We start from the raw sequence: 10559 nt of genomic DNA on the forward strand, positions 1-10559 counted from the left end.
AATTTAAGTGGTGGAGAAACAGTCGTTATCAAACGCACTTAAATGAAATAAGTGCTTAACATTTTAATTTAAGTAATTAATTCGGTTATCAAACAAGGCGTGTGATAGGTTATTTTAAAAGTTCAGGATGTCAATATACAAAACCTACCAAGTTTTAAGGGTAGAGTGTAAATAATAAACTTGGTAGGGCTTAAATATGCATTAAACCAAATTTCATATTTTTTTTTTATTTGAAATGAAATTCTTTGGCTCCATAAATAACCGCTGCCTCCATTTTCTCCATTATTCACTCCATTGCTCTACCCTCTCTTTGGCTATTCTCGTTATGTTGAAGATGAGAGGAGCAAGATTCATACTGACATTGTTAATATTTGTGGTTTGTGTAGCGAGTACAGTGGCGGCGACTGAAACACGGAGAGGGAAGAGGAAAGTAAAGGTAGACACCGGAGGTCTGAGCAGAGAGAGCTTTCCGGAGGGATTTGTGTTCGGAACGGCGACTTCTGCTTATCAAGTTGAAGGAATGGCCGATAAGGATGGTCGAGGGCCTAGTATTTGGGATGAATTTGTTAAAACTCCTGGTATTTGATTTTAATTTTAGCTTAATTACTTTCAATCTTACTGTTATTTTGAAATTTTGGATCTGAATGCGGGTTTGATTTTCAGGAGTAATAGCCAATAATGATACCGGCGAGGTAGCTGTGGACCAGTATCATCGTTACAAAGTATGTTCTATTCAATTTGATTTTCTTAATTAAAATAGAAATTGAAAACTTCTACAGAGAATTTTAGAGCTTGTGTTCTTGAGATATACATCTGCATAGCTGGTTATGGAAATTAAAAGTTAGGGCTTAGGATCCTTTTGGTTCAAGACAGTATATATTAGTTTTTGCGATGTAAGGGGGAGAGTTTGACAATAGAAAAACTTAAACCTAAGTATTGGTAAAGTTATTGGTCTCGATATAGAGTGGCGAATGAAACGTATAACTTTACACTGGTAGTAGAGTGGTAGTAGAGACCGAGTTGGTACAAGCAATATTATGGGGGACAGATATTATCTTGGTGTTGAATCTCCACCACCATTGGGTCAATAGTTGTCAGCACTGGCAGCGACATTTGGCCTTCATGAAGGAAGGCGAATGTTTGTATAGGGAGTCCACCGGACAGAATGCCGATAGACACATTGACAGGACACTTAAAGGAGATAGATCTTTCGGTAGAAGTTGGCTGGCCGAAACTCGCGAAAGTCTTGGCACCACACGTAGTTTTGGCCTGGCTCAGACCTGGGTCCGTGACATTTGAATATTAGCAAATACTTTTTATCTTTCTTTTAAAATGAAAAGAATATTCTGAAAACAAAAGATTTTTATTTATTGTATCAACTTTTCATTTTATTAATGAATTATGGGCTCATCATTTTTGTTTTTTTAATAGTTTGGGGAATGAAAGAAGATCTTCTTTTGGTTCTTCCCCAAAGCGATTTTCATTTTTTAACCAATTTTTAAAAAACTTGAATTTTTTTTTTCTTTTATAAAGATGGAAGAAAAAAAAAGTTTGCGGATATAGGTAAAAATAGTGGAAGCGCGTAAAAAATATTTTGTTCTTATGATTATATATGTATAACACATACTGATTCAATTCCTAAAAATTATGAATTTATTTTGATCTCATATATAGTTTCTATGATCTTACAGGAAGATGTAAACATAATGCGCAGAATGAACTTTGATGCATACAGGTTTTCAATTTCATGGTCCAGAATTTTCCCAAGTAATTATCTTTTTTTTTAGGCTTAATACATCATTTGTCCCCTGAACTTGTCCAAAATGGTTGATTGGCCCCCTAAACTTTAAAAGTGTCTCAATAGCCTCCTGAACTTGCATAAAATGTTCAGTTAGCCCCTGAACTTGCGTAAAATGTAACCAATTAATCATTCGATTGTAAATCAAATGCGGAAGATATGTTAGACGTGCTTTAGAATGTTATTACATAATTCACAAAATAGATTAAAACATGTTAAAAAAGAATTTCTTACTTATTCAACTATAAAACATTTTCTTCTCTAATATTATAATCGCATACGCCAACCTTGGTCGTTTTACTTTTTTAAGATACGTGTAACATATCTTCCGTATTTAACTTACTTCTTTACAATCGAATGATTAATTGGTTACATTTTACGCAAGTTCAGAGGACTAACTGAACATTTTATGCAAGTTCAGGAGGCTATCGAGACACTTTCAAATTTCAGGGGGCCAATCAACCATTTTGGACAAGTTCAGGGGGCAAATGATGTATTAAGCCTTTTTTTTTTACTGTGTTTTTATCCATTACAATTAAAACTCATATATATATATTTGGGTTAATATATGAATAGTCCTGGAATTGGTTCAAAAACCTAACTAGCCTTCCGAATTTACAAAGTATCTTGTTATTCCTTTAAACTTGCTTAAAGTGATATTATTAACTCTCTAAGCAAGTTCAGGAGACTAATCCGTCACTTAGGCAAATTAAGGTGGTCTAGATCACTTTAAGCAATTGCTGAAAGCCTCTATAAATTCAGGGGTCAACCAGCTTTCTGAACCGATTCAAGGGACTCTTGATATATTAAGCCGATTTTTTTTTAGTACTAAGCATCAGCAATGGATAAACTCGTCCGGATTCTGTCAGAAATACTAAATCCTTTACATATTCTAAATTGACCAAAATTATACATTTAGGGACGGAAATTCAGTTAGTAGTTCCTTCTTTTTCATATTTCTCTAGAGTCAGGGTCAATGGATCCTCTGTGACCCCTGTCCCTCTACACCTGCATATATGTGATTCCTAATATCTAACTCACCTTTGATATGTAGATGGAACTGGGGAAGTGAATTGGAAGGGTGTTGCCTATTACAATAGGTTGATCAATTACATGCTTCACAGAGGTTTGTTTTCAAAGAATTTCCGCTTCCAGTTAAGATTATCATGTTATGTTATCTATATGTTCCATATGATTATATATCATACAAATGCAAGAAAAATGATAGTTCGTGTCAGTCAAATTGTCTTTATAAATCATGTTATTGTATCAGAAATTGTCACCCCTCAAATTGTCTAACTTCTGCTACTATTTGGCGGTCTATATCTTTAGGCATTACTCCATATGCAAACCTTTATCACTATGATCTACCTCTTGCACTTGAGAAGAAGTACTTAGGACTCTTGAATCGCCAAGTTGTGTAAGTTCTAATCGTTTTTCATCAAGTTTTGAAGTTTTTATATTGAGAGATATACGCATTAAACTTTACAGGGAAGACTTTGCAAATTATGCTGATTTTTGTTTCAAAACGTTCGGAGATCGAGTCAAGAACTGGATGACATTTAACGAACCTAGAGTAATTGCTGCTCTTGGGTATGATGATGGCATATTTGCTCCTGCTAGATGTTCAAATGGAAATTGTACAGCAGGGAATTCTACAACTGAACCTTATATTGTTGCTCACAATTTAATCTTATCTCATGCTGCTGCAGTTCAGAGATACCGCGAGAAATATCAAGTTTGAACCTAAACTCTCCCTTTATTTTCAACCGGATCATCATATTCTTCGGTCCTTGTTTAAACTTATCACTATAATTGCAGGACATCCAAAAGGGAAGAATTGGAATTCTGTTAGATTTTGTTTGGTGTGAACCACTTACTAGAGGAAAAGCTGATAATTATGCAGCTCAAAGAGGAAGAGACTTTCAAGTTGGATGGTATGTTAATTCTTTCAAACTTATTTACTGAAATTGTTCTTAATTTTTGAGTTTTTTTAATAATGTTTTTGGGGTTATGCTACAAGGTTCATTCATCCCATAGTGTATGGTGAATATCCAAGAACAATGCAAGATATTGTTGGAGAAAGGCTACCCAAGTTCACAAAAGAAGAGGTTAAAATGGTGAAAGGCTCCATTGATTTTGTGGGTATCAATCAATACACCAGTAACTACATGTTCAACCCTCAAGGAGAATTTAATCCTTTGGGGGGCTACCAAGAAGATTGGCATGCTGGATTTGCATGTAAGCAAATTCAGGTTTCACGTCAAAATCGTGTTATGCTATATACATGTTTCATATGATCATATATGATATAAATGCTAGAAAAATGATAGAAAAATGATAATCCTGTGTAGTTACTGACTTGAAGTTTGATGACTTTTGTAGTTGCTAAGAACGGAGTCCCAATCGGTCCAAAGGTAATTTTATTTCCATCCATAATTGTGCAATTGCTACACTTTAATAATGCAGGAAGCCTATAGTTTTTCTCATGTTATTCTTTGTTGAATATTTGCAGGCAAATTCATACTGGCTTTATGATGTACCATGGGGGTTGTACAAGACTTTGATGTATATAAAAGAACGCTACGGAAACCCTACAGTGATTCTATCTGAAAATGGCATGGATGATGCTGGTAATGTGACTCTATCTCAAGGATTGCACGATATGACTCGGATTGACTACTACAGAAGCTATTTGAAACAACTGAAGAAAGCAGTTGATGATGGAGCTAATGCAACTGGGTACTTTGCTTGGTCGTTAGTCGACAACTTCGAATGGAGATCAGGCTACACTTCTAGGTTTGGTATAGTCTATATCGACCGCTCTAACCTCAATAGATACCCTAAAATGTCTGCCTACTGGTTCAAGCAACTACTCGAGCGCAAGAAACATTAGTAGCTGTCTAGTTTCTCTTTGTTTTTAGAGTTTTTAGTTTTCTAGATAATGATTATTTAGCAGATTAGATATATTTATATAGCAAGCATAAGATTTCAAATTCATTGTTACTCTAGTTATGATTTATAAATAAAAGTTACTAGTTATGTTTCAATATGTTCTACATTTTCTTTTTTATCTAGAACAGATTAACCAACTGAAACATGATGGCATTTTAGAAGAGCAAAAAGAGTTTTACCGACATTAACCGACTAGAATAAGCGCTTCCTGCAATCAGCTGCACCACAGAAGCATGCCATCTGTTTAATTTTCCCGTCCGGACCACGAACGCTATCGAGGATATAGCCATAGTCGTACGTAAGCTCCTGCAACGGTGGTATGTTGTCAGCTGCAAACAACATTACTCGAGCAAGTCTGAGATCCTGGTGCGAGCTCAAAACACACTGAACAAACAGATTGGGCTCACAGCTATGATTAATGAACCTAGCAATATTTCCAGTTGAACCTGCATCAATGCAGAATTCAGGTGCATTTTCGGAACTTGGATCATCTGCTCCATCCATGTTATCTTCTACGGATACAATTCCAAGCCGCCTCTCTCTTCCACCGATTCCCTTCATTGTCTGCAGGCAGTCAATCTCAAAAATATAATTATTTTCAGCTACATTGTCCATGTCGTCTGTTCTCCTTAGAACCCCAATATACTCACAAATCGGAGCACCGGATGGTATAAAGTCCCATGATCTTACAGCCCAACCCTTTTTCGGAGTGCGGAAAACCTCCAGCCGATACTTGATTCCTCTCTGAGACGTTCGGTTTACACAATCAGGTCCACAGCCACAATTAGGACCACATTCAAAGACAATAGCTTTGGCCTCAATAAGCCTTCCGCCATCCTTGTGCACATATGGAAAATCTGATCCGTTAAGCTTTGCACAAGAACATTTACGAGGATCTACACAATTGCCTTTGCAATTGCATCCCGTGGCAGCAGCAGGGAGCTTAATATTCTCTGCAATTTGAAGAGAACTACAGTAAGTAAAACCCGGTGGAGGAGGAACAGGCGGATCATCAACCAAATTTGTAGCCGGAATTGGGAACTTCTCTTCACCATTGCTTAAATCCTCGCACACCAACCCTCTAATCTCCGAAACTGACTGAGGAACGCGTCCGTTAATAAACTGGACCTGGTTTGTTGTTAGTGTTGGCTGTCCATCTACACGCCTCAAGCGAAACTTAAACACAGTGAACCCTGATATCCCCTTTTCGGTCCAATACTGAACCACATTATACAACCCATCATACGTATAGACTTTTCGAGTATAGCTGCTCGCGGATTTGTGTCCGCGAATAACTCTAACCGGAACAGATTGCTCCACACAGTTCTTGAGTCCCAAATTACCAAGCTTCATCACTTGATCTTTTATCTGACGTTTGTTTCCATTCAAATCGTGTCCGCCTTGGCCGGTATAAACAACTTCTTCAGCGTTATCTTTATCATCTTCATACATCCCTGATAAAACAATAGCTACAGCAAGAGGCAATGTATGATTCGGATACTGATTTTTATAACTCATACCCATAAAATCAATTCCATTCAGCCAATGGCTATGGAAACCAATAGCTACCATTTCAGCCCTAGAATAGAACTGGTGTCCAACATTAATACCTGGAAGATCACCAATTATTTTCTCAGGGTACATTATCGAATTCGTCTCCATCATCCTCTTAACTGCCTTTAAATCAGGACGCCTAGACTTTTTCTTAGCATCAATCTCTTCATCTGCAGATTTCTCTTTCTTCGATTTTGGCTTTTTCGAAGCTTTTTCATCAATCTCTTCCTTCGCGCATCTAGTCTCCTCCTCCTGAACAAAATGCAAGTAATGCTTGTTGAACAGTCTCAAAGTCTCCTTAGCCCTAGCAGACGCGCTCTTCACCACTTCATCTCCGCCGCCGCCGCTGCCAGGATTTGCGACCACGACTTCACCTCCAGTCTTCTCTTCTTCGTTTGACCCCAAAATTTCAGCTGGATTCTTCTTCTTCTCCACCATTTCAACATCTTCATTTCCGCAGACACCGTTTCTTTTCTTACCCCGGCCGTCGCTGTTCTCGTCTAACAACTTGAGTCTCTTCCTGACTAATTCCTCCTTCTCAGCTCTCTGTTTATTCGCCTGTAACCTCGAACTCACCCTCGTGCAGGAAGATACAACAGGTGAGCTCTTGGCGTTCGTCTTCTCCATTTGGGAACCAAGGTCAGAGAGATCTTGGACTTGAGAAGAAGAAGAAAAAAAGTGGCCGGGAGATTAGGGTTTAGAAGGGGAAGAAATGTCTGTCTGAATATAAAAGGGAGGAAGACGAATTTGGAAATTGAATTAGTGTTCCAGACAAGCATTTTGGAGGGAAAATCTTTTGCATTTCTGAATTAATTCACAAAAATTGAAAAATTAATTAATAAAATCCAATTTGAAAATTAGATTAATAAAAAAATCGGAAAAATAACTAATGGTTTCCTAATTGTTAACCAAAAACTGAAAACTTAATGGATTTTATACATTTATATTTATAAATAATATAAATATATATAAAATTTATATAAGTGATTTTCTTAATTGAAATTGAATTTCTTACCAGTAGCATCTCATAAAATTTATTTTAAAAGATTATATTATATTCTAATTGATTCATTATATATATAATTGTACGACCTTTTCTTTTTATATTAATTATTTTTCAATAAAATATGTATATTCTTTTTTGTTGCATCCAATCTTGTAATAACCCGGTCCAATACCATGTGGATATTATATGTTTTGGTCTAAATCCAATATTTTGAATCTCACGGTTTTAAAACGCGTTTGGATTCTCACTTTATTAATAAACCACAGTGATTTTCTTTCTATTTTCGATATAAGATTCAGTTCATTTCTACTTTAATCGTCATTTCTTATGATCACTTTTTGCTCATGCTTTTTACCCCTGGATCATCCACTTCAAACCGAATCGTTATAGATCTACTGTAAAAACTTCTGCTATGAGACTCACCTTTCTTGTAGCTTCATGTTTTCTTTTGATGTGGGCTTAAGTTTTATGCATTTAGTTTGTTGTTGTCTTTTGAGGTGGGCTTAGATTTGATGCACATTGTCCTTTTATTTTCAATCAAGGTCTCTTAATAACAATAGCACTGTAATCTTTAAAATTTATTTTACACTTTATCTTTTAACAATAAAGGGTAAAGTACAAGAAAAAAAACATATGATTGTTCGACTTGTAAACACAATCTCGTAATTTAAAAACTTATAAACAAGAATGTAATTAAAGGATCTATAAATCAATTTTTTTGATAAAAAATAATTGTAATTTACTTATTTTGCAAAGTCAGACCCCATGTATGAGGTAATACTTGTGATTTAGAATTTTTTTTTATATTTTACTTAACAATAATACAGTTGCTAACTCATTCGTTCTCTCCAAATTGTCTCAAATATTAAATCTTTATTTGATTTTTTAATCCTATAAAAAAAGTAATAAATTTATGCTTATTAAATTTGAATTTGAAAAAATAAATCATTAAATTTATATTTATAAAAGATTTAAGTTATACAGTAAAACCTTTATATAGAAATAACTTATATTTTGTTATAAAAAAAAACTCGATCCCAACTTGGTAATAACCTCTATTACCAAACTATATTTAGTAATAACCTCCAAACTGTTATACAAATAATCTGGTCTCAATGTATTCCTATATAGAGATTTTACTGTATATAGGTTCTCTAAAATACTGAGGCAACAACTTAGTGCAAGGTGCGTCATAGATAATAAACTAGGGGGGAAATTGGACGTCACAGCGGCATCTCAAGAACATATTTTCTACGAAATTGACCCATTTTCGATTTTATCACCTTAGATTATCTTATAATCCATTATAAGATAATCTATTATAATGGATTTTATCACCTTAGATTATCTTATAATCTATTATATTCTTAATCTAATTTTCTATTAGACAATGAGAAACATTTGTTCCAACTATCTAAAATATATTTATCTATTTGGTTTGGACTTGATAATTCTATCAAGCTTCATACGTATCTCGAATGCAATATCTTTAAAAATTATTTTTAAATTGGGAATCAAAACTACGTAGTTCTACTTAGTAATCTAGATTTCTCTTGACTAATTAAGAGAAGAGTAAATTTAGTCGACATTTAACTTGTAACCAATAAAATAGTTAAATGTCACAAATAAAATACTAAAAATAGTTATAATTTCTATTCCATCCATTCTCTTATATAAATCATTCGGATATTCGGGTATTTCACAAGAAATACAATTAATATATAGTTAAATTAATAAATTTAACTTGGTTAACTAAAAAAATCGTTTCTCATGTCATGGTTGGGGTTCTGCATTGGAATGTTAAAAAAACACATTGAACTAAGATAAAAAAAAAATTAATGTTTGGACCAAAAAACCAAATTAAAAATTCTTGAAATACAAGAATGTTTTATATTCGGATAAAAAAACTAATTTGCTAGAATGACTTATATAAAGGAATAGGTGGAATATAATATAATATTATACTCAAATTAATTATATAAATATATATAAATTAACAAAAAAAAATCAAATTAAAAACTTGAAATAAACTTTTTACCTAAACAACCCATAATCAAATAATTTTTTATCTATCAAATAAAAATATTATAACCTTGCTAATTAGTTTTTGTTCGCAAGATTTTAATTTAAAGAGAATATACCCAACTATATATCACTTCAATTTATACCTTAAATTACAATTTAAAACTTAATTTATCAAAATCCCCAATTAGAAATTTAGGTTGTAAATTCTAGAATTTCCAATTTGATTATTCAAATTATGAAACTCCTTTAGATATACATATAACATTTAACTCAATTCCAATGATTAGTCTTTAATTACTTACCTCGATAAATAATTGAAAGAAAACACAATCAGAATGTCAAAATTTGTCTAGAATCTGTCACGTATGAACCTATTCTAGGAATCTCTAAACTCAACCTCCGACCACCGATCTCCTGCGATGAAATTTTCGTTAACCTCCAACCCCCGATCTCCCGTGATGAAATTTTCGTTGAACTGTGGAGATGATCGGAGTCGCCTTACGAACTATTTTTTTTTTCTAGGTTTCTTTTTATTTCCACCTTTCCTTTTCTTTTTTTCTCAACAATGGCTTTTACCCTAAACCCTATATAAAAAATTAAGAAATAAAAAAAATGATAAGACATCTATCACACATGCATGTAGTAATTAAGACACATGGCTATTGAAATGGGACATGTGTTTCATGACTCATCCATGTATGTAGTAATTAGGACATGTGTTGTAATGGGAAGAATATTAATGAGTTAGTTATATGATTATTATAAATAAATTAAATATTTATAAGTTTCTAATACTCAAATAGAAATTCCAATTATGTTAGAATTTTGGATTTCTTTTTAAAAAAAAATCAGTAATGGAATTTGATAAAACTAAAAATAAAAATATGAGATTTTGATATATTTATAAAAAAAAAACCATGAAATAATAAGATACAAATATATGAATGAGTTAAGTGTAAAATAAATTCAGTTGTAATGAGAAGAATATTAATGAGTTAGTTACATGATTATCATAAATAAATTAAATATTTATAAGTTTCTGATATTCAAAAAGAATTCCAATTATGTTAGAATTATTATTTTTTTAAATCCGTAATTGAATTTGACAAATCTGAAAATAAAAATATGAGATTTTAATATATTTATAAAAAAACCATGCAATAATAAGATACAAATATATGAATGAGTATTCAAACTTGTTTTTCTATGTAATTTCCTCAA

General features: G+C 33.2%; 2 protein-coding genes across 4 annotated transcripts; one reads left to right on the forward strand and one right to left on the reverse strand.

Annotated features, from left to right (window-relative positions):
• The first annotated feature begins 278 nt into the window (after nucleotides 1-278).
• Nucleotides 279-4694, forward strand: LOC136203223 (beta-glucosidase 44-like). Of its 2 annotated transcripts, XM_065994326.1 has the most exons (10): nucleotides 279-578; nucleotides 664-722; nucleotides 1692-1767; nucleotides 2853-2924; nucleotides 3131-3218; nucleotides 3290-3536; nucleotides 3620-3735; nucleotides 3822-4039; nucleotides 4184-4215; nucleotides 4314-4694. In XM_065994326.1, exons 1-10 carry the CDS (start codon nucleotides 326-328, stop codon nucleotides 4692-4694), a joined length of 1542 nt encoding a protein of 513 aa, XP_065850398.1. In that variant the 5' UTR covers nucleotides 279-325. The 2 variants fall into 2 exon arrangements, with proteins under 2 accessions (XP_065850398.1, XP_065850399.1); XM_065994327.1 differs by lacking the exon at nucleotides 279-578 and having other exon boundaries at nucleotides 674-722; nucleotides 1692-1735.
• A 100-nt stretch (nucleotides 4695-4794) lies between these two features.
• Nucleotides 4795-9878, reverse strand: LOC136203222 (histone-lysine N-methyltransferase, H3 lysine-9 specific SUVH4-like). Of its 2 annotated transcripts, none has more exons than XM_065994325.1 (2): nucleotides 9641-9878; nucleotides 4795-6963 (listed from the first exon to the last, which is right to left on the reverse strand). In XM_065994325.1, the coding sequence occupies exon 2, from the start codon at nucleotides 6932-6934 to the stop codon at nucleotides 4946-4948; it is 1989 nt and encodes a 662-aa protein (XP_065850397.1). In that variant the 5' UTR covers nucleotides 6935-6963; nucleotides 9641-9878; the 3' UTR covers nucleotides 4795-4945. The 2 variants fall into 2 exon arrangements, with proteins under 2 accessions (XP_065850397.1, XP_065850396.1); XM_065994324.1 differs by having other exon boundaries at nucleotides 4795-7111.
• Nucleotides 9879-10559: the final 681 nt, after the last annotated feature.

This window comes from Euphorbia lathyris, chromosome 8, assembly GCF_963576675.1.
Source record: "Euphorbia lathyris chromosome 8, ddEupLath1.1, whole genome shotgun sequence".
In the NCBI taxonomy this organism is placed as follows: Eukaryota; Viridiplantae; Streptophyta; class Magnoliopsida; order Malpighiales; family Euphorbiaceae; genus Euphorbia; species Euphorbia lathyris.

Bases quoted from the DNA above. Each gene is read 5' to 3' on its own strand.
- LOC136203222 (XM_065994325.1), bottom strand. From the start codon at position 6,934: ATGGAGAAGACGAACGCCAAGAGCTCACCTGTTGTATCTTCCTGCACG.
- LOC136203223 (XM_065994326.1), top strand. From the start codon at position 326: ATGTTGAAGATGAGAGGAGCAAGATTCATACTGACATTGTTAATATTT. The intron at 1,768-2,852 runs GTAATTATCTTT...TTTGATATGTAG, and splicing joins ATGGTCCAGAATTTTCCCAA to ATGGAACTGGGGAAGTGAAT. The intron at 2,925-3,130 runs GTTTGTTTTCAA...CTATATCTTTAG, and splicing joins CAATTACATGCTTCACAGAG to GCATTACTCCATATGCAAAC.